This window comes from Cheilinus undulatus, linkage group 4 (assembly GCF_018320785.1).
Source record: "Cheilinus undulatus linkage group 4, ASM1832078v1, whole genome shotgun sequence".
NCBI lineage: Eukaryota > Metazoa > Chordata > Actinopteri > Labriformes > Labridae > Cheilinus > Cheilinus undulatus.
In genome coordinates, this window is record NC_054868.1 from 11,613,398 (window position 1) to 11,635,371 (window position 21,974).

General features: G+C 43.8%; 1 protein-coding gene across 3 annotated transcripts; it reads right to left on the reverse strand.

The window, feature by feature from the left end:
• Positions 1-17: 17 nt before the first annotated feature.
• Positions 18-16,908, reverse strand: LOC121508721 (axin-2-like). 3 transcript variants are annotated; one of them, XM_041785755.1, is made up of 11 exons: positions 16,692-16,908; positions 14,284-15,224; positions 11,786-11,926; positions 8,944-9,046; positions 6,893-7,033; positions 5,915-6,336; positions 5,640-5,789; positions 5,305-5,538; positions 5,043-5,147; positions 4,378-4,503; positions 18-1,836 (listed from the first exon to the last, which is right to left on the reverse strand). In XM_041785755.1, exons 2-11 carry the CDS (start codon positions 15,111-15,113, stop codon positions 1,710-1,712), a joined length of 2,379 nt encoding a protein of 792 aa, XP_041641689.1. In that variant the 5' UTR covers positions 15,114-15,224; positions 16,692-16,908; the 3' UTR covers positions 18-1,709. The 3 variants fall into 3 exon arrangements, with proteins under 3 accessions (XP_041641689.1, XP_041641691.1, XP_041641692.1); XM_041785757.1 differs by lacking the exon at positions 16,692-16,908 and adding an exon at positions 16,131-16,326; XM_041785758.1 differs by lacking the exon at positions 16,692-16,908 and adding an exon at positions 15,511-15,686.
• Positions 16,909-21,974: the final 5,066 nt, after the last annotated feature.

The following is a 21,974-nucleotide window of genomic DNA, read 5'->3' on the forward strand; positions in this document are numbered from 1 at the left end:
TCTCAATAATTACAATAATTATAGGTCCATGTAAATCTTTAAATGAAACTCTTTATATAATGTATAATTTACAGTTTAGATAGAATGAAACAAAACAAAAAAAGGCTGTGGTGTAAAAACAAACAAAAAACATGATTACAGGATATTATTAAAAGCATAAAAATATCTTTTCAACATAAAACCCTTCTGAAAACCAAGGGATATATATTAAAACCCTGAAACAGGGTAGCACATGGTATGGCATCCATGTAGGCACAGGTGCTGTACTCATAAAACACCAGCAACAGTGTGTGTATTGTTAATGTGTGTATGTGTGCATCACATGTGACAGTATCCATACTTCAGAATGCATAATTACAATGTATACAGGAGCTGTGCTATATACGATGTTACTGTAACAACATTCAAAGGATATCGGAGCCGGAGTTCTTCAATGTTTACTTTTGTAAAACTTTTTTTGTGTTTTTTGACACGCTAGCTGACTTCATCAAGAAGTCGTTCACAAACTGGTTTCTTGTTAGCACAAGTTATTTTGGTGTGTGGGCTGTAAACACTGCCATTATTAGATGGTACAACTTGTGCTTCAGGTCTCCTCTCTGTGTGTATCTGCAACTGTTTTAACCCCCCTCCCCAATCCCTCCCCCCGTGCAATGCCTGGTTTACAAACAAAGGCACAACAAAAGATTGAGCTCTGTCGCTGGACTGAGGGAAAAAGAAAGGGAGGGGATACAAAGAGGGAGAGGGAATACTAGTGTGACAAAGTTAACATTACAAACTATCAGCAGCATATAAGACTGAGATTGACCATTAGAATAGTGGAGGGAGCGCGCCTCGGACCAGACCCCTGCTAAGGTTGTTAGTTTGGGTCAGACGGGGCAACAAGGCTATGGGAGGTGCTAGGCTAGTGTCATGTCCTTTGTATAGAGTAAAAACGAACAAAAACAAACAATATCACCACAGTATTCTCCCAACATTCAAAGCAGCTTGCCCATTGGCTGGAAACAGGGGGGGAAGGACACAGGTTTAAGGAGACTGAGGAAAGGGTAAGGACTGGGTTGTTTTTCAATAAATACTTAATAAAAACTTTCAACTCATGACAAAAATCATCTTAATATATAATACATGTATATATACATATATGCAGGTATGTATATGCACATGTACAGACGTTTTTGTAACGATGTTGGAGTGTAAGAGCAGGTTGGTGGCATATTTTCTTCAGCGCCTGCTAGTCCATCACACTTGACCTGGAGGCCGATGTGGACGCACCGTCAGTCTCTCATTACATCACAACAAAACAGTCTTCTACATCTTCAGTGGTTATATTCAAGAAGAGGCAGGGTCTCACCCCTCCGCCACTGGCCTCCAATCATCATCATCATCCTTGTATTGGTCTTTAAAAGTCCCTCGCGCCATTCCCTTGTATTTCTAAGGCTGATTGGTAGATAAAAGTCAGGGAGGGGCGGCACCTCCTCTGTGTTCGGCATACTTCATTGGCTCGTCTTCCTTCAATCACTCCTTTTGTGCTGGATATATTAACTCTGTTTAGCTTAATATTAGGAAATAGAAAACAAACAAAAAAAGAATAAAAAAAAAGTCCAGAGTGTTTTCTCTTAATTACACGGAGTCTCTCGCTCAAGGATTTTAGGGACAGTTTAGCTTTTGGTTGGGCAGGGAAGGGCATTGGTTGGTCGGCAGCAAAGTGGCTTTTAGTCCATCCTCTCCACCTTTCCCAGGACTTTGCCCTCATACATTGGCAACACGGTGGCATCCTCCCAAACTTCCTCGAACACAGCTCCGCACTCAAACTCATCGCTTGCTTTCTTGAAGTAGTACCTGAGGAGGAACAACAAAGAGAGAGGTCTGTGATTAGAAATGTTGGGCGTAGGTGTACGTGAAAGAAAAAACAAAAATTGAACTAAAACGAAATCTGACAGAGTGGCAACAGGAGTGCATCTGATACATTTCATCGTGTTTTAAAACCGCTTTGAGGCACCTACGCGACTACTTCCACATACAGGCTCGCGCACAACTCCCTTTAGTCCAAATCAAACACAAACACACGCACTCTGAGAGCCAGAAATGGATCCTGCTCAAAACAACTTAGTCATAGCCTTCAATGCCATCCCTGCACACTTCAAAGGCAGAGCCTGACTCCACATCACACCGCTGCACAAACAGAGCTGAACCCTCCGTTTAAACACTCCCTGTGATAATTCAAGCTGCTAGAAACAGCCTGTTTGTGTGAGTCTGTGCGTGTGTGTGCTCATGCATGCGTGCCTGTCTCCTCATCCACTTGTTCATCCTGACTGCTGGCCATTCTACAGATGCCTATCTGTCCTGCAAGGTCTTATTAAAGTTGAAGGGTTAATTAGAGGCTGTCTTGTGCCCCCCCCTCTGCCTCTCTCTGCAGCGGTGCCCCCTCCCTCTCTTTGTCTCCATGGCTTCTAATTGGACTGGCTGTCAAATGAAGGGCCTTTCTGTCACACGGGTTGACATTCCAGGTGCCTTCGAGTCTGCCTGTGACTGCAAGAGCACACTCTGCTGCTTGCACATAAACACGCACATGCCCCATGTTTCTACCTTGCACACACACACAAGCAGTCTCTGGGCAGCTCTCCGATCACCAGCGGAGAACAGAGGGAAAGAGACAGAGTAAGAAGTGAAGAAAGCGGGGGGAAGCGGAGTGCAGGCCCTCCTTGGCTCTGTGAGTGGGTGTGATAGTTTGGATGTGGGCCGAGCCTGAGGAGCTTTACCCTGGGAGGGGGCAGGGTGGCGACCGCTCAGACGGTCTCCTGGAGGTCACAGGTCACCTAGCTAGCCCACTCTTCTTCTTCTTCTCTCAAGCAGAGATAACTCCCAGGGTTAGCACAGTTCCAGCGACTGTGAAGTCTCCTGGAGCTCCTAATGATTTCTCCTCTCTACTTTAAACCCAGCAAAAGATCAGCAGGAGGGGATTTAATGATAAGCTTTGTAATGGAAAAATGCCTCATTTTGCCCATGTGTGCCTGTGTTCAGAATACAAAAAAAGAAGAAAAAAGGGGGGGAAAGCTCTGTGTTTTATGAGCTTAGAGTCATTCAAATAACACATGTAAGAAGGGGAGTACAAAAAAGCACACATACAGTTTTATTTTCCATGTTGATTGTAATTACAAACAAATGGAGGAGGAGGAGGAGATTGTGCTATCCAGACTACAACACTTCCTAAAAAGAGTGTGCAGAGATGTGAGGGCACTTCAGCAAAGTTTCTCTCTGTTGTCTAAACTTTGCTGGGCTTGAATTGCTCATTTGATCTTCATTTGCAAAAACAGATTATTCAATTAAACTCCTCAATTTAATTGGCTGGATTTTTTTTTCAGAGGAAAATGCAACATTTTCACTCACAAATAGTTCAAAGTCATCACTTTGTTTCAGAGAGTGAGACAGAAGAAGTCTTTCCACTGGAACATGTTTTATGTGGCAGGATTTTTCTCTCTTTGCAACATCTGGCACCAATATCGTCTGGCAGAGCCGTGGCGTACTGTTCTCCACTGTACCGCTGCCATGTCCAAATTAACCAACTCCACACATTCTGCTGCCATTGAAGCCAGACGCTTCATCCCTACCTCCCCCTTTCTTTGCTCGCTGAAGAGTTATTGGATAGCAGGGGTGCAATGACTTGTTTGCAGGCCTTCTTCTCTCTTGCCTAACAAGCAGATGGAGCTGTAGCCTAATGCTGATGTCATGGGCATACAGGCGTTGTGTCTTTCAGTGGGATACAACCTACGCAGACCTGTGCTGTTACTTGATTGAGAAAGCCTGGATTTCCTGATATGGATGCTTTTAAACTAATAAGCCATTATTTTTAAGTTGCCTAATAAGTTCTGACATTGTTTAGGAATTTCCCCCTCATGATCTGACACTGACAGGAGGTACTTTTGCTGTGTTAACTGCTATCAGGCGTTAACAGAAGAAAGTGCTGGCAGCATCTGATTTTAATGCCTGATGCAATAGTGTGGAGGAGGAATCTGAAGGCCTCGCAATGGTCTTTGTGCACAAAATAAAATGTCCCAGGCTTCAAAGCCATATTTATTAAGGCTGCCTTACCATGGAAATCAGTACCAGATGTGAGAAAAAATTCGCTCCAGACCCCCTCCTTCTCCTCCTCTCCCCTCTCTCTGTAAGCCCTGAATACAGTGGATCAGCCCAGTTTCTCTTCAACTATCAGCCTCCAAAATTTAACACTCCCACTCAGGAGGCAAGCATATACAGGCACAAAATCAACTGCTCATGGATGCAGCTATTTACCAGCACTAGCCATGCAGAACATGAGGGAATACATATCCATCAGCGCTTTGGTTTTTGCACAGTGATCTACTGTGAGAGCTTCATATTTACCGGTAATTTCCTTTCTTGCTAAGCTGTTCCTTGAAGTGTCCCAGGGTGAGGCAGTGGGTCTTCATCATGCTGCGATAAGGAATCTCTTCACCACAGAAGAAGTAGGTGACCACCAGCTCCTTTGACCTGGAAAGAAAGAATGAAAACACTTTTAAATGGCTGTGCTTGTAGAAAAGTCCCATAATTATATTTACAAAGCAAAATTACAGATGACAACTGACACACAGTCCTTTAATCACATGGTTATAACTTAAAATTGAGCAGCCAAACCATGCATGAAGGGAACTGATACATTTAAGCAACCAGAGGCTACTTTAGACATTTTTGTTGTGTTCTGGCGGTGAGTTTTGGGAGACATGTGGGTAGTTGGGATTTTGCATTAAAGCATGTTTAATCTTAAATGATTAAAAGGCTCGAGAAGAGGAGTTCAAAGACACAGCTATGCTGACTCACAACATCTCTCTTTTAAGAAGAGAGCAAGAAAATCTGTGAGGAAGGGGGTGAAAACATAAGCTTGGAAAGAGAGGGAAGACTAAAAAAACATAAATGTGTATGAGAAATGAATTTTGTGAGTTAGAAAGTGATTAAGAAAAAAGACCTATTGGAATAAAGACAGGATTGTGTTGAAAATTTAAAAGGACAGTGGCAAAAGACATGATCCTTACTCATCTGATTGGAGTCCAGGGCTAGTGAGAGGACTGCCTCCAGTAGGGAAGGCGGTTGCTGGATGGCTCCTGTCTCTCTGAAGGCTGCTGGCTGCTGTTGAATGCCTGTCAAATCCAGAAGATAAATGGCTAATTAATACCTGCGTCAATATGAAGAGGAATCACAGATCACCATTTGTGTGATTGAGTAAATATGGCTAAACGGTTTTGATTTCAACTAAAAGTTAGAATATATGTCCTAAATGTGTTTAAGTTTGCCAACCTTTGCTTTGTTGGCTTGGAGACCTCCTCTAGTCTGCGGCAGGCCTCCTCTAGTTGTGCCAGCGTGTTGGGTGGGGGCAGGGGTGGCATGGCAGGGTCCTGGATGAATGGGTGGCCTGGGTGGTGGCCACGGAGGTGAGCCCCACTGCCAATGCCGCCTCCACCCCAAGAGGAGTGAGTCCGACTCGGCAGAGCTTTTGAGTCCAGCGGATTGGACTTTTTTAGACCTTGAGTGCTGTAAGGATGCAAAGATACAACATTGAACATGAGCAGAGGCTGAATATGCCACCTTTAGTGGTATTAATGATGCTGTGGTGATCACTGACAGTCACATACCTATGAGGCTTGTGCTTGCCCTGTCTTTCACTCTCAAGGATCCACTGCCAAACATTCTGAGAGCGGTCGGTGGCATCTAGGGGAAGGCGAGGTGAGGTCACACCCTCATCTGTAGCCTTGCCTGGCCGTCTGGACAAAGTGCTGCAGCGACTAGAAAAGAAGTGAATAATGGACGTCAATACAGGAAAAAAAGAGGCGCTGCAAAATTTGGGATTTCAAACACATAAATGACTACTGCACAATCCTAACTTACAACTTCTTTCAGTTGCACTTACGCTGGGGTAAAGTCGGAATAATTAGCGCCCCCTGGAGGGCAGAGGCACTGCACGCGCTGAGCCGCTTCGGCCTCAATCTGCTCCTTGGTCTTTGGCCCAGCATGATGATGGTGGATGTAGTGGTGGTGGATGTGCTTTGTGGACTGTCTGCCTGTCAACATAACCTTGGGGGCCCCAGGATAAGCACCAAAGAAGGGCCCGTGGCCAGAGGACATTGTTGCACCTGTCCGATCTGGTGAGCTTGAGCGCGGTGAATGTCGAACAACACCTGGTGACTGGCAGCCGGGTGTCTTCAGGACCCGGGAAAGGTGTTCGTCAAGGATAGCCTGGGGATCTTCCTCACATTGGCTGCCTGACGGGAGCAGAGAGTGGCTGAGGGAGGTGCTGCTTGTGAGGTCACTGCTCTCTTCTCTTTCCTCCTCCTATGTGGACCATAAAAAAAGGAGTTAAAGTAATTGACAAAACATTCATACACAGTCACATGGAGGCAGCAATGTCTCAACTTACAAAAAGTTATATCTATCGTCTTGTGAAGTCAGTGAGAGCAAACGACTGGATAACTTGATTTGAGCTCCCTTTTTGCTGCACTGTTATCTTCGCTAACAGGCTTTGGGTGCGCTTCATCTATAATGCAGAGTGTGCCTGTGCTTCACAAAGAGACTGGCACTACACAAACTCAGCAAACGTGCCACTGGAGAGTAGCTAAGTGCTAACTATTTGAAGGAACTTCAAGTGTGCCTGGAAACATAAGTTTGAAAGTTCCTCTAGATGAAGTAGTGGAGGACAGAGAGGAAAAGAGAAATGGTAGCTGAACCAAGACAGACTTTCAAATCCCTTGGTCTTTCCCTTTTCTTCGACACTAAGCTGCCACAAAGTATTTGAAGTGCAACACCATCATCCTGAGTTCACTTCAATACGAGTCTGAATGTCCGAAGAAAGTCTCAGACTCTTTAGAACAGGTTTCGATTGAATCCATACCTCCTGGATCTGCTGCAGCCTCTCCTCCAATGAGCTCATGGTGTCCTGCTCTCTCTTTAGCTTCTCCAGCCGGGCAATGAGCTGGGCAGCAAAGGCTGAAGGCTCAACGGGAGTCATCTCCTTAGGCAACCGGTGTGTCCTCTGCAGGATGAGAAACACAGAGGAAAAACGCTTTAGTGAGTGTGAATGTAACTGAGTGGTGTTTCTGACAGATGCAATATGTTGCATTAATCCACTGCCCTTGCCCTAATCCTGTCTTGTTCCAAAAAGCCTGCTACTATTCCAAAAGCCCTAATCCAGATGCCCTTGCCCTCGAGCTAACCTGAACCTTCTCTGCCGCCCGTCCCTCCCCAGATCTTCTCATGCCCAGTGCCCTTGGCAGTGCCAGGCTGCTGGGCGAGGGGGAGAGAAAGGGGTAGAAATGGCGGGGTAGCAGTTGGTCTCGCTTGGAGGGGAGGCCCCCTGCCTGCACCCTCTGTAGCCCGACCAAGCCATCAGCTAGGCAGCCTCTGAAGTCAGTACACTTCAAAGGGCCCTTGTCAAACATCAAACGCACACTAGGGGTGGGAGGGACATGCAGCTTTAAATCTCCGAATAAAAGCCAGATATCGACAGAGAAGAGAGAGTGAGGAGAGGAGAGGGGAAGAAAAAAGGGAGTGGGGGACAAAATTAACAGCATGAAAAAAAGAGGAAGAGGATTGAGATGTGCGTTAGTGAAATGGCAGTGGGAGCAGAGAGAGAGAGAGCGAGACAGAGAAGGAGGGAAAAGAGGGAGGGAGAGGATAGAGGAGTCAAATACTGGGAAGATCTGAGGGGAAGTAGTAATTTATTTCCCGGCTGCATGCAGGGCAGCTCAGAGGTACTCTAGTCACATTATCCTCCTTTTTCTTTAACTATATGCGCCGGCTTCTCTCTCTCCCTTTTTTTCACTTTTTTGTTATTTGGCACACTGGCTTTCTTGATTTTGATTCTTTTTTTGTTGTTCCTCTCATCTCTTTGTAGACACGATGAAGGGAAGAAGAAGAAAGGCAAGCAGAGCTGCTGGCAAAGGAGCGCCAGCCCTGCACGGGGCCCCCGCTGCCTGGGGCTGGTGCATCATGGGAGACAGAGCCATCTCCAAATCAGGAGGGAGACATTAAAGGAGTGCAAGTGGGAAAGGAAAAGAGAGAGATTGAGAGAGAGAGAAAAAAGACGGAGAGGTAGAGAGAAAAAAGGGGGAACAGACAACATTGTCAAATGCATGCACAAACACACACAGCTATCCCACATACACATGCCTGTGTTTGAATTTGAAGACAAAAGAATTTCACATTTCTGTTATTGCCTCAAACAGACCCACCTTCTAACCTGTGTCAATCTCTTCTAACCCACTTCCTTAAACCTTCCCACAACGATTCCAGCAGGTCAACTGGATTTGGAATTTAAAGCACATACACTGTATGACCGAAATACTAATGGGACCAGAAATCAGACTGGGAGCAGAGGAAAGTTGAATTGAATAGTAATGTGCCTTCTCCTTATCTGTGAGGATGCAAACTGGAGTTTGGTTATCATTTAGCTGGTTCTAAGTGTTATCTTTACACTGATCTCAACCCTCTTTAGCCTATTGCGGTATTATTGTCTCCTACCTATGCTATAACCACAGCTATTGTTGATTAATAAAACATATGAAGCAATAAGCTTTTATGCTAAACTACAGTTACTGAGGCAGAATACAAAGATAACAACAAAAGTTTATATTTACAGCCCGACAGAAGCTACTGGGATGGGGGAAGATAGTGGGAGGGGGTTGAAACAGCAGAAGAAAAAGTGAACTGATATGCAAATCCTGTCTTTCATTTACCCTGACTTTTATATGAAAACGAGCAGAGGGAATGAAATATAGTATTCTGTCACAACAGGAGCTCTGAAAAAATAAAATAAAGTAAAGCACAACTCCTCGAGGGAATCAGGACCCAGTTGTCTGTCAGCGTTGTGAAAGTTTGAGTTTAGCAGATTACAAAAAAGGAAACACAGAGACAGGAAGTAGAAGTTAACGAAGTAGGACTTACAGGAAAGTGGGGTAGCGTTATCTGGCCATTGATCTTGACACTACGATGCATCTCCCGCTGGAGCTGCTTCTTGGTGCCCAGCTTGTATGGAGGGATTCCATCTCTGCAAAAAAAACACGTCAAAATTTAGTCAAGACAGGCATTCTTAGATCACCTGAATGGCCCTTAACAAAACAAACTTGTATTCCTTATCAGCCAGTGGATCTTATTTTTGATCAGGTACTGCTTCTCATCTCGGAGGTCACAATACCTACACACCACCTGTTTGTGTTAGCGCAATTAATCAATCTTTGTGGAGAAAGCGCCCTTAGGAGGCAGTTCATCATTGAAGTGCCGACACAACAGCACCCAGTAACCACCCACCAGGCACATTACAGCTAAATCAAAAGGTTGCAGAGCCCTTGAAGCCAAGGCAACAAAAACACACATAACAAAACACACCAGGACAATGGGAGAGATATGCTAAACATCCCACTGTGGGCTTCAAAAGAAGAGCCCCACTGATAAGATTACATCAGTCCTTGTCAAGTCTGACAGTAGCAGTTTAAAAAGCAGAAGAATCAGCACTAACCTAAGGAGCTGGCTGGAATAGGAAACTACAACAGGCTAAAGCAAGCTGGTAAAAGCTGCTTAAGAGGTGCTGATATATTAATATGAAAATAGAGACGTCGCTAGGAATATCAGTAGTCTCAGGACAATTAAGCATTTATTCTGGGAATCTTATTCTCCTTTTTTCATTCTGTCTGCTAGCTTTTCCAGTCAGCTGCCACTTAAGCTGGGCCAATTATCTTGGCCGTTTTGGCTGCTCAGAAGTGTCTGACCTAGCCCAAACGCTACTTTTTCTGCTGCCTCTTTGAAATCTCACACTCATGCACATATGCACCCGCTGCCATCTTCGTTTGGCAAGCGCTGTGCTGTGAGCCTCTGATCTCAGCAACATCAAAAGGCTGGTTTGTAAGATAAGGTAATGTTTGAAGTTGGTGCAGCAGCATTCCCCAGCGTCCAAGTAAATCCATAAATAAGATATAAGCAAAAAGAGAAAAAAAATCCCCCCCCCCAACTCCTTCTTCTACCCCCCTTCCCAAATACTCTTCTTCTTGTTCTTTATCTGGGAAATGAGATTCATATTTGCAGTGTGCCTTTTAACATCAGTAAAAGGACACACTAATCAAATTGTTCACTTGAATGAGAGGAAAAGCAGCTTAGTTTTTTTATTATTAAAATCAGTTCTGGGAGGAGACATGGGAGCAAGGGACAAGGACAGGAGAGCTCTGTGTGTCAAAGACCTTGTTAAGAACTGTTCTGACTTTGACGCATGGTTCTGTTGCACAATAAGTCTTTTTCTCTTTTTTTAATTCAAAAGTTCTGCAAATCACATTTCCAAATGTCACTGTCAAGAAGAATCAGATGATGAGCCAAGCTGCTGGTATCACCCAGTGTTGTAACAAGGTTCTTGTAAGTGGGTCCAGCTGCTAAAATCAATGCCTCACAAACTGTACCCTTGAGACTACAAGCCATGATCCCTACAGGCACAGGAAGAAACAGGAAACTCACCAAAAGTAAACCTCAACAGCCTAGAGGAACTTGTGAGTTAACAAGCACCCTAAACTCAATGTTGAAGCATCATTCCCACAAAAACTCGCCAACTTTCCTTATCACAAACTACATTTTTGTACACTTAAACCGTCCCCACCCTGGGGAAGCATGTAATGACTGGAAGTTTTGTCCAGGTTGGGGAAGAGAAAACAGCCATAGACCCTTTCATGGTTTCGTGGGCCCTTACTTTATGGGGATCTCCTATTCAGTTGTGCAAGTCATTTTCAAAGCAGCCAGCCACCCTCTTATCCCCCTAAGCTCCCCTCACCTAACAATAGGCTGAAAGCGATTCAGTTAAGCCCTTTATACTCCATGCACTTTATTTTCTCACTCCCTTGCACTTCTGGCCTAGCCATTCCTGCTGTTGGCTCTGGAAGGTGGAGGAAAGAAGCGCTGGAGGTTTGGGTGGGTGGAGGTGATTTTTTTTGGGGTGCCCTAGCCTGGCCAGGGGGAGTTCCTTATGCCTTGTCCGAAGGTCTAGAAATGAGTAACCCCTGTGAAAGCCTCACAGACACATGATCTCAGCACGCCGCAGAGGCCAGTGGCAGGAAACCGACCCACCATGTGAGTAAGCCTCCTTTCATTTGGTGCCAACATTTTTCAATGAGTTTGTCTTGAGGCCCGAATGGCCATTTCCCTCCCCCTCTCCTTCAGCTCTTCAAAGGGAAAAACCGATTAGATAATATGAAAAAAACAAGTCTGTTGTGGCAGAAGGGTGGGTGGGATGGATACATTTCAACTTTGAGGAAAATGAGGCAACGCCCCCACCCACATCAAGACGTTCTCATTTTTTTTCTCCCGTCTCTCCAGCTTGTAACGCATCAGAATAAACTTCAAAAGGTCTTCAGACATAATGACTTTCCCAGAGTTATCTCCCTCGAGGCCACAGTTACAACTGCACATTAATAGAATTACCTGGAGTCAATCATAGAGGATAATTAAAATACATTACAGACCATTATTTTGCAACAGTTTGGTCCCCCTGGCCCCCAGAAAAGCTGAGTGTGTTGAACTACAAGGCCAAATATTTTCCTTCACACCCCTAGACTTTTTCCTGGAAAGGTGTTGACTGAACTCTGTTCAAGACACGTTTAGATACTGGGAAAACAATAAAATTCACAGAGCTTTGGCCAGAGTCCACTGGAAAAAAACCTTTTGAAGTTGCAACATTATCTCCAGAGCAAGCTGAGTTTAAACAGACCTGCCAGATTTTAGTTTCAAGTACAAAATAAAGAAAAACACTTACACGCTACTGTCCGTCATGGACATGGAATCATCTGTAGTGGCATCGCTGGAGATCTCGCTGTCATTGGCACTGGTGGCAGGGGCAAAAATATAACCAGAGTTGACAAAGTAGGGGCTGGCGGGGTCCCCTCTACGGTGGGATCTGTGAAAAACAGAGGAAAACATTTGCCAAGTTCTAAAGAGTGGTCTGTATAGGCTGAGGTGAAGACAGGGGAGAATTTGACACAGGTGTTGTTTATTTCTTCTGGTTTTCATCTCATCAGATTTCAAGTGAAAAGATGATGCATGGAGGCTGTTCCCTGCAGATTTATGCTATTAGGATCACTTTTGGCCCAAAGAACAAGACATCAGTGTAACTGCTGAAGTTCTGCTCTTTTTTCCCCTTTAATGATCACTTCTGTGTCCTCCCTGAAATACAGATGTGGCGTTTGGGGAATCTAAGGGTGAACCTAGCAACCTTTAACCCTTTGTTTTGGCCAGACATTTACTCCAACACTTTTTTCACTAAAACTTCAGTCTCTCTTTCCTTGGAGTGCATTTTTTCCAACTTCTATCTCTTCCTCTTTCTATCATCCAGTCTGGAGGCCCCTCCTTTACCCTCTTTCCCCTGCTTTCCTTTCTAAAGTCTTTCTCTGTGTCTTTCTACTCTCTCCTGCTGTGTTGCATTCCTGTTTCAGTAGTGAAGGGGGTGGACAAGGAAGAGGGAGGGAAGAAGAGGAAGGGGGAACTTGAGCTTTAGAGAGGGAGGGAGAGGGTGAGAGGGAAAGGGGGAAGGAGGGCCCCTTTCTTTATGAGAATGCCTTCTGCCGGGAGTGCTGAGAGGAGAACCCCAGCATGACTAAAGCCGTAGGCCCCAAGCACAAACCTGACCTTTGGAAGGTCCGCGCAAAGAGTCAGGTATTTAGCACAGCTGGGCTCTCTGCACCCCCCTCCCTCCCTCTCTCTCTCTCCATCTCTTTTCTTTCTTTCATGATCCCCCCCTTCCTGTCTTTCCCCCTTCCCCTCCTCTTGTCTCTCCCTGTCTCCCTCCAAAGCATGCTTAGTCTCTGTCAGCCTGATTTTTTTAAAAGGAGAGATAAAAGTGCTGGAAAGAAAAGAGAAAGGAAAACACTCAGACTCACACACAGTCTATGGCAAAGTGGGATTGGTGGTTCAAGCTGCGGAACTGAGCTGAGGATGTTTTGTTGTTGTGATTTTCTATCACTTTGGAGTCGAGTATTCAAGGTTTCTCAAAAAGAGGAGAAAAAGGAATCTGTGCAGCGGCAAAATTAGTTCCACATGTTTGAGATGGAAATTGGTTGACCTAAAGAGATGGTGAGGGGCAGGGGGAGAGTGCGGGTGACGGAAGGGAGAAAGAAGGGGCTCCCTCTCTCCCTCCCTTTTTTAGTGAAAAACAAGAATGCAGGGGATCACACCAGGAAGCGAGAAGATGCCCACATGTCAACAAACCATGTTCTTATTGGTTCCTGTCTCAACATGGTCACTGCAGATGAAAAACTTTGCTGTGATGTTATCTGCTGTCCCTCACATGAAGGAAATTCCCACAGTTTAACACACTCAGTGACTTGTTTAAATTTATCATTAAAATCTTAATGGCATTTTTTTGCCTAACTGTTAAGTTAAAATTGAAAGAGAAAACATGGCTTTAATATAAATTGCACATTTCCTTCTTAAAGAAACAATCAAGATCATGTCTAAGTTCTAAGTATCAATTGCATCCAGATGTGAGGACAAAGCAGTTGAGTTAAAAACTTTTTAAGCGCCCTTTGATGCAGGCTCATGCATCAAATCCAGTTTTTGAAAATGTTCCTGGCTTGAAAAGATTTCAGCTGTTGGACAATGTGTGGGACGAGCTCTTAAGATAAAAGCCCAAATGCTTTCCACAAACAGTTCTGCTTTCATCTCCGACCAGAGAACAATATCTCTGCTTGGCAAAGGACTGACTGCACAAGTTCTTTTAACTCTGTATTAGCATTTCCTTGGTTTGGGGAGATTCAGTGACAATATGCAAGAAATATATGGCTTAGTGAGTATGTAATAAAGGAAAAGTACAGCATAACTTTACAATAGGATCAAACTGATTCATGTCCCTGTAACAGTTAAGAGGCTTGGTGTCTGAATTTGTGCCTGAACCGGAGGAAGGGTTTCAAAGCACAGGAAACTTGAGCAAGCCAGCAGAGGGCTGCCTGCAAGACACCATTTACTTAAAAGGAAGGCTCAGATCCATTGATGTTTTGTACCCACCCCACCCCTCCAACCCCTTGACTAACTGCAAGGCAGGAGGGCACAAATATACAGGCATGTTCCTCTGAGACCCTTTGATCAAGTGCCTTTATCTCTCTCTGAGGCATTTGTGAAATAACTGCCAACTGCCACACATTCACTGTAGTTTAACTAATGAAGGAAGGGTGAGTGATCATGAAGAGAGAAATCCATGCTAAAGAAACCAAAAGGTGAAATAATCCCACCATGCATACTCTAGGTGAGCGCTGCTCTTACCTGCAAGTATTCTCCAGCACTTCAGCTGCTGTCCGGATGGTAGCAGTAGCCCTCAGGGTTTTCGCAGACAGTCCAACCACAGACCCTAAGGTTTTTGCCTTCAGGTCATTACAACTCCACTCTTCTTCCTCCATGAGAGGAGGAAGGTATCCGCACATAAGCTTCAGGCTGCCGAGACTGTTGTGGTTAATATAAGCTGCGTTCTCGCAGCCGGTGCGCACGTATTCGAGGTATATGTCAGAGGTCAAAAACATCTGGTATGCGTTCTCTTCCATGTTGGACTGAATTTCCGTCTGTGCTTGGTCAAACATGGCAGAGTCTATTTGTTGTTTCTTAATACTATCCCTTATGAAGGTCTTGGTGGCGGGTTTCAGCTGCTTGGCGACAATGCTGTTGTTCTCGATGTACCGCTTGAAAATAACTTTGGCAACTCGTAACGTTTTGGTATCCTTTAAGTCCATTTGCCTGAAGCCATTACAGGCGAACCAAAAGTCCAAAGTGTCCACGCAATTCTCCCGCTCCAAAAAGGTCCTAAAGAGATGAGCGCCGTCTTGGTCGCCCAGGAGAAAATGCAGAGACTTTGTCCACCGGACTAGGGGCGAGTCCGGGGACGCGCTGCCCTCTGGCTCCCCGAGACCATCCTCGTTCCTCCGCGGTGTGGAGCCGGGAGGCGCGGCGGCGGGGATATCTTTAACCTTGCTCTGGGCTCTCATTTTGGCAGATCTGCTGGGGTTGTAGCATGACGCCTCTCCCTCCTCCCCCGGTACCGGAGGACGAGGAGCATCTTCTCGGAAGCTACTGCTGATGTGCTCCGTAAGCGCCCTGCTCATGGCTCCAGCTCCGGTTGCCGTGTGAGAGTGCCGTCGTGCCTCCACTGAGCTCCAGCCTAATCCTCCTCACTCTCTAAAAGCAGCGGGGGAGCTTCTCAGCTCCTCTTCACTCTGAAACACAAAGTATTGATCTAATCAAAGCCAGATCCTGCTGAACTTCAAAGAAAGACATCAAGTAAACAGTCCCTTTCAAAAACCCTCGTCGGGTTCACAGAGAAAGGAAATATGAAAGGCTTTTTTCGTTTCATTTATCTATTTATAATCTAAATGAGAGATCAAGTGCAGCCTACATTCACTTCGTGCATTGATCTGTCACATCAAAAAACATTTTACAAGAATAATCATCTCACACAGCCTCACTCTTCACCAAAACCGTAGTCTAACAACTGTGGCTTACACGTGTTTTCCTAACGAGTCCATGTCACAGGCTTCAACTCCAATTAATTCCCAATCTGTTTCGGACGACCGTACTCTACCCCTGTCTGAATCACACACACACGCGCGCACCCACAAACACACACACACACAACTCACTTCCACTCAGATCCCACACTTGTCCTCACCATCCCAGAAATGTACAGACGAGAAGAAATGCATCTGATCTGCACCACAATGACCTTAACGTAGTAATGTACGAGGGGTAAAGAGCCCCGCGGGAAAAGCCAGTCACTCATGCGTAAATGTAAGCGATCAATCGCCTTAATATCTACCCAAGAAGGCTATTACAGCACATTATTAAAACCATAGCCTCCGCGACGTGTCTGCACTACCAAAGCGACAAACAGGCTTGATATGAAACCCTCATTCAGAATCTGAGCGATTTGAGTCAGAGAGATCGGCACCAGACATGTTTGACAACCCTAATCGATAAGAAATATCACTATCTGTGACTTGCTGTTAAAGATGCTACATCACCATTTAAGTGTCTATACAAGCAATTTACCATTAAAGCGTAACAGAAAAGAGTCGAAGATCCAAAAAGCCGAAAGCTGGCTAAACGTGCGCAAAACAACATACCATTGCCGAGCAGATCCAACCAAAGTATGCCAAATAAAAAAGTTGATGAGTTACTCCATTTATGGTTGAAGAAAATACAGTCCAAACTCTGCAAACAGTAATCCTGTACGAAAAGCGACGACGGACTATTTGAAGCCTGCGCCGTGCCACATGTGTCCTGTGTCGCTGCGAAAGAAGCACTGTAGTTTGCTGTACCCTGTCCCATTCAACAACTGACCTCAGAGTAGGCAGGCTCAGTCCCTATGTAGATCACTGGGGGTGTCAAAATCTGGAGGAGGTAAAAGAGGAGGTGGAGGGGGGCTCTGATAGAAGAATACATCCCACTTTTTTCCCAGCAAGGAGACGCACAACCCGACAAATATTCGGTTTTATCTGAGCTACACATTCATACGCACACACAGAGAGAAACACACACACTCACATAAGCTTCTTATCTATCTCACCGTATTTCTCGCCCACAAACAAGAAACATAGCCCGCATTTCTCAACTTCAAAGCTCAGCAGCAGCACATCAAAGCGGCCAAGAGAGGGGGCCTGTGGAACAGCTTTCCTACAACTTACCATCCATGTACCCGAGTAGCCTCCCTTTTTGAAAACGTGAAAGCAAAGTAGTCCAACAACAGACTGTGCCTTTTACCGCGCTGTTCTCTGTCCTGTAATGTCCTCTCACATCGGACGACTGTATAAAAGACAGCAACGTTTTCCCCACGACTTTTTCTTCAAGTAGTGTTTCAAGAAGTCATGGCAGGCGGTAGAAATCCTCCGGGCTGTTTCTAAACCAACTAGGCTGAAGGTTTAACAGCGGACTTCAAAGTAAGGAACCGCTGGCCTGGTCCCGAAAGATACATAAAACGCTAAGTCGTATCATCGCAGGAGTCAGTGAAATAAAACATAAATAAACGCCATAGAAGAAAATTTAAAGGGTGTAAAAGATAAAGAATTATAGATAAATATAAATGTGACAGTTTCCTGGTGGAAACCCCATGCATTTAGCTGTCGTGAACACGTATTTAACTTTTCAGACAGGGAAGGAATTTACATATGTGCCAGGACCTTATCAAAGACAAGCAATCTAGCCAACTCCCTGGGGCTTTGGAGCGTCAGAAGTAAGTGATCTACCGCGCCAATGGCATTATTCTTACAGTCTGTCAGTTACCACACAGTCTCAACAGGAAAACAGAGCAAACAAAAGCGATACTTTTGTTGCCTTTGGCTTTTTAAATGACAGCGCAAGATTAGCCCGTTCACCTTACTGAAGGGAAGCCGGAATAGTTTGATTTTTCTCACTGTGTCAGCAGATCATTGTGTTTTAAGCCCTGTTGTACATAAAAACGTGACTTTATCGTTGCTTTATTGGTTAACAATGTTTAAATTGTGCGTATTATCCCAACGTATTTACAGTAATATTCACTCTTAATTACAGCTTCAGTTTTGCAAGGGGATTGAGAGAACGGTGTAAGTGGCCAAATACAATTTTAAACAACGCCCAAAAAGAATAAAATACAATCTTGAAGTTATAGCCCGGGTCTGATAATCCTATAGAGTGTAACTGTCAAATATTTTGCATATTAGTTACAGGCTTTTAGCCACAAAGATGTCAACCTAACACACATGCTAGTTCCACATTCAGAGAAAATGGCACAGCATGACATTTTGATTGAAATTGGACAGAGAGCAAAGGCAAGAGCTGTTCTCTAGTCTTTTAATTCACATGACTTCCCTAATGTCATTGTGACAGAATCTTAAAGAGTGGGTTAGACAGTGATCCAATCCCATGGTACTTCAAAGGCTATATTGTCCCTTTGATGTTGGAAATCAACTTTAAAGGAGAATATAATTATATAAGTCAGAGGATTCGAATTCACAAAACTCTTATGATGGTACAGGACAAGGAAACTAATGAAATCCAACTCCATTTAGGTCCCAAAGGGGTGATTTATCCCCACAGAATTATACGTGGATAAAAACCAGCATGCTCTGCATCAGTTCCCATGTGGATTTGAAGTTGTGCCAGCATTGTTGTTCCTTTTTCAAGATTTTTACTCTTAGTCACGAGGGCTTGGGTACATGCAATCTCATCTGGTCTTATCTTGGCATTTTCTGGCACAATATAAATATGTAACACATGCACATATAACTATAATTTGGGATCTCAAGAAACTACCCCAGCAACTGTTTTATTGCCTTTTTGGTAAAGCAGAGGTCTCCTGTTGATTAAATTGACTTATTGCAAGCCATGTCTTGCCTATTGAGGCTTACTGTAGATAAAGCTTCAAGGCGATTTACTGCAAGGTGTTGCTAAAAGTCTGACAGACTATGACTCTTGTCTGTCTATATCACTGTGCATGGGTGAGTGTAGGAATATAAAGAGGCCATCCATAGCCAGTGTTTGTATGAAGGGGCTTTGTAAAACAAACATATCTGCCACAAATCCAAACAATCAAGCTCTGGATATGCACAAAAAGCTTCAAACACATTGCAAAGGGAAATGCCCTCTCTCTGAGAGATGGAGCACAAAGTCACAAAATGGGTCATCAGCTTTGACTCCATGATGTTCAAGGGGCACAGCGAAGCCCAAATTAAAGCCATGAAATATGCAGCCATACTGTTATCAGTGCAATTACTTCTTTAAAGTTTGCTTTGAAAGAGAAGTGAGATATTGTGGGCTTATAAAATGTAATTTTTGAAGCGCAGGACAATCATAAAAGTAGGATATTCACATTTGGGATAAGATGTTATCATAGCTCAAATTAAATTAGGCTGCACATATCCTTGCAAAAGAAAAAAAGAAATCTACGGACAGTTTAAATTTTGCTGACAGGCGAGAAGTTCTGTTCATACTTTGTTCACATGACATGGAAAGTTTGAGTTACACAATCAGCAGGATATGCTTGATTTTTTATACCTATTTTTTTGCAAACAACTGAGCTCACCAATGATGCAGCTTAAATACAAATCCTTGCCTTTTTCTTTATTTATTTGGGAAACTTCACAAGACACTAAACTCATGAGACCACACCTGTTGACCCTTGAATGCCCACTCTTGTGTTTAGCAGTGACAAAAGAAGGGAGAGGGTGCTGTAAAGTAGCCACAAGAAGCCCCTTTTTGATGTTGACCCTGCCCTGACCCCTTTGTTGGGGCCCTAGCCATTTCACAGGAAGATCCAAACGCTTTAAGAGCACAATGCAGGACGGGAGTGCTACCACTGACTTGCTATGAAGCCCCAATAAAATGGGGTGACCTGGAGGCTAATTGAGAGCTCGTGGTTGGGAAGAAATTAAAGGCATCTGGTGTATCACTGCAGATTGGAAATGAAGCTCCTCTTTAATTAGAGACTGCATTGGAGGTGTGGAGAAAGTGTTCATTTCACTGCTGTCTGCACAAGCGTCACATCAGAATACATGAAAACAGATAGAGGATTTAATTATAGTGTATATAGGAATGGTTTGTTAATAAAATCTGTATCTGTTCTTGCTTTTTCTGGTAACTCTTTGATGATGTATCATTAGTTTCATCAGAAACTCTGATCTTCCTTTTTTCATTTTTCACAAGAACTTTCAGATTTGCATCATATCACAGCCAACAGTACGCTTCCACAAACAATAAATTCTATACAGCCTGTTTTATCACTTATCCCTTTACACAAATCCTACACTTGTGCTAAAATAGCACAAGAAAACAGAGGAAAGGGTGGCTAATTGCAAATAACCCAAAATTTTGGAGTTCAAAGGCTGTGGCGGGTTTGAGTGATAATTTTGGCTCAAGCATCACCATAAACACTAATAAAATTAAGTGCGTCGGAGGGAGGAGAAGGCGTGGTCAGGCGTCCCTTTGAACAGACCCTGTGATCAGTTCCCCCTCTCAATTAGCGTATTGTCCACTTGTCCTTTCAGCTGTGAGGGAGGGGGCAGTCTCCCCCCTAGCTTCCCTTTGAAGTGATTATCCCTTTATCTCAAGCCTGAGCGAGGAATATCTTGGGGGACAATGGCAAATTAAAGCCCATATGGAGAGAAGCGTGAATGTCTGTTTGTAGGCTCAGAGAGAAATAGAAAAAAAGGAGCGATAGAGAAATAAATAGAGTGGCGAGAGAGAAAGGAAAAGAGGGGCAAATAGCATCATTCTGTTTGCATGAGCTGAAAGCTGAGTGGTGGATGTCAACACTCATCCAAAAAGTAATTTAGGGCTCGTGCCTGAGTTGACACTTGTAGCAGAGTGACTTTAGAAGAGCTAAAGGATGGAAAGGGGGGGGGTATCTGTCATGACAGATGGAAAAAGATGGAAAGGAAAGAATGGAGAGATAGAAGGATGAGCATGAAGAAGAGAGAGGAGTGCAGTTGTCAGCAGAATCAGATGGCGGTCAGGCAGACAGGCTTGAAGAAGATACAATTAAAGTGTGGAGTTAAGACGGGCTTTGAAGTTGGACATGGTGCATAACACCCTTAAAGTTTGAGAAGCCAGCCATTCATCCGCTTGTTATGGCTTGTTAAGACTATTCCCTTTAAAAGACCCAATTTAAGAAAATAAACTTAAATTTCAACTTTGGGAAAATAAATCAAGACTGACTCAAACCAGGTAAGGTCTTCAAACAAGTGAAAAAAAAAATACAAGCCATCTGAATGGTCATCTTTTGGAAATAGAGAGAGGGATTTGCAAAAGGCGGCGTGGGGGTGCGTGTGAGCACTGAGGATGAATAATTACTTTCTCCTCTCACTCTCCCTCTTTTTTTCTTTCAATCCTGTTTTTCGGTGGCTTAAAAGTTTAATAATGTATAGAAACAATGTCTGTGATGCTTGGCCTAATCCGTTTGGGCTTGGCAAACCTTTGTAGGAACCGAAACCCTATCAGATGTGAGCAAATGTTTGCCAAACCAGCATGTACAGACACATAGTGTGAGTCTGTCTTTCCTTGGAATAAAATAGTATGTAGAGCTGAAAAACAACAAAGCTTTTCCACATCACACTATACCATTAAAGACAAGAAAACTTAAAATTAGATTACAGTTATTTACAACACATACTCCAGTATACTGTCCTCCTATGCTGTGTACTGTGCATCCCTGCATTATTGTTCCTAAAGCAATTTCCCCAACACTTTTTATTTATATTAATACTGCTTGTTAATTCATCAAACTCATCAATTCAAGAGATTCTTGCCCTGATTGTGATGTGAGATGAATGCGTAAGCGTTCACTTTGAGCTCAGTTGGTCATCTTTAATGAGCATCTGACAAATGATGCAGAAAAACACTTGATATGAAGCAACAGTCCTGCCTGTTAGAGGCTGAACACAACCTGTTACAGACCGTGGCTTGTTCCAACTAAAGACAACTAACAGGCTGATGCTAAGACTGACAATATATCCATGCAGATATAAGGCTAATGAAGAGGCCGCATTGATGATAAGACCCACTGTATTACTGCTAGAGTGGACAAGACAGAAAAAAATATGAAATAAACAGAGATGCCCAATGTGTAATCTTTACAGGCAATTTGATTATAAAAACATACTGTATATATCATCAGTATGGCCATTCTGACTCCTCATTACTGCCCAAATAGAGGCTTCAAATTGTAGTAAAATGGCTAAGTATGCCCATTTTTTAAACATTAAGTCTATAATATCAACATATTCATATTTTGGGGTAAATGGGAGCATAAATACCAAGGTTAGAAAAAGTGAATCAAACCCAGCAGGGTTGGATGTAATGTTTGGATGCCCTGTTTGTCTTTGTAAAATATGAACAACTTCTAACACTTATATTGTCAATTTAAAAAAAGTTTCGAATTGAGAGCAGTAGTTACCATGCAGTGTATAAAACATGAATGGGAAATCAATGAAATCATC

Bases quoted from the DNA above. Each gene is read 5' to 3' on its own strand.
- LOC121508721 (XM_041785755.1), bottom strand. From the start codon at position 15,113: ATGAGCAGGGCGCTTACGGAGCACATCAGCAGTAGCTTCCGAGAAGAT. The intron at 6,337-6,892 runs GTATGGATTCAA...TGGTCCACATAG, and splicing joins GGCTGCAGCAGATCCAGGAG to GAGGAGGAAAGAGAAGAGAG. The intron at 1,837-4,377 runs GTAAATATGAAG...GTTCCTCCTCAG, and splicing joins AGCAAGAAAGGAAATTACCG to GTACTACTTCAAGAAAGCAA.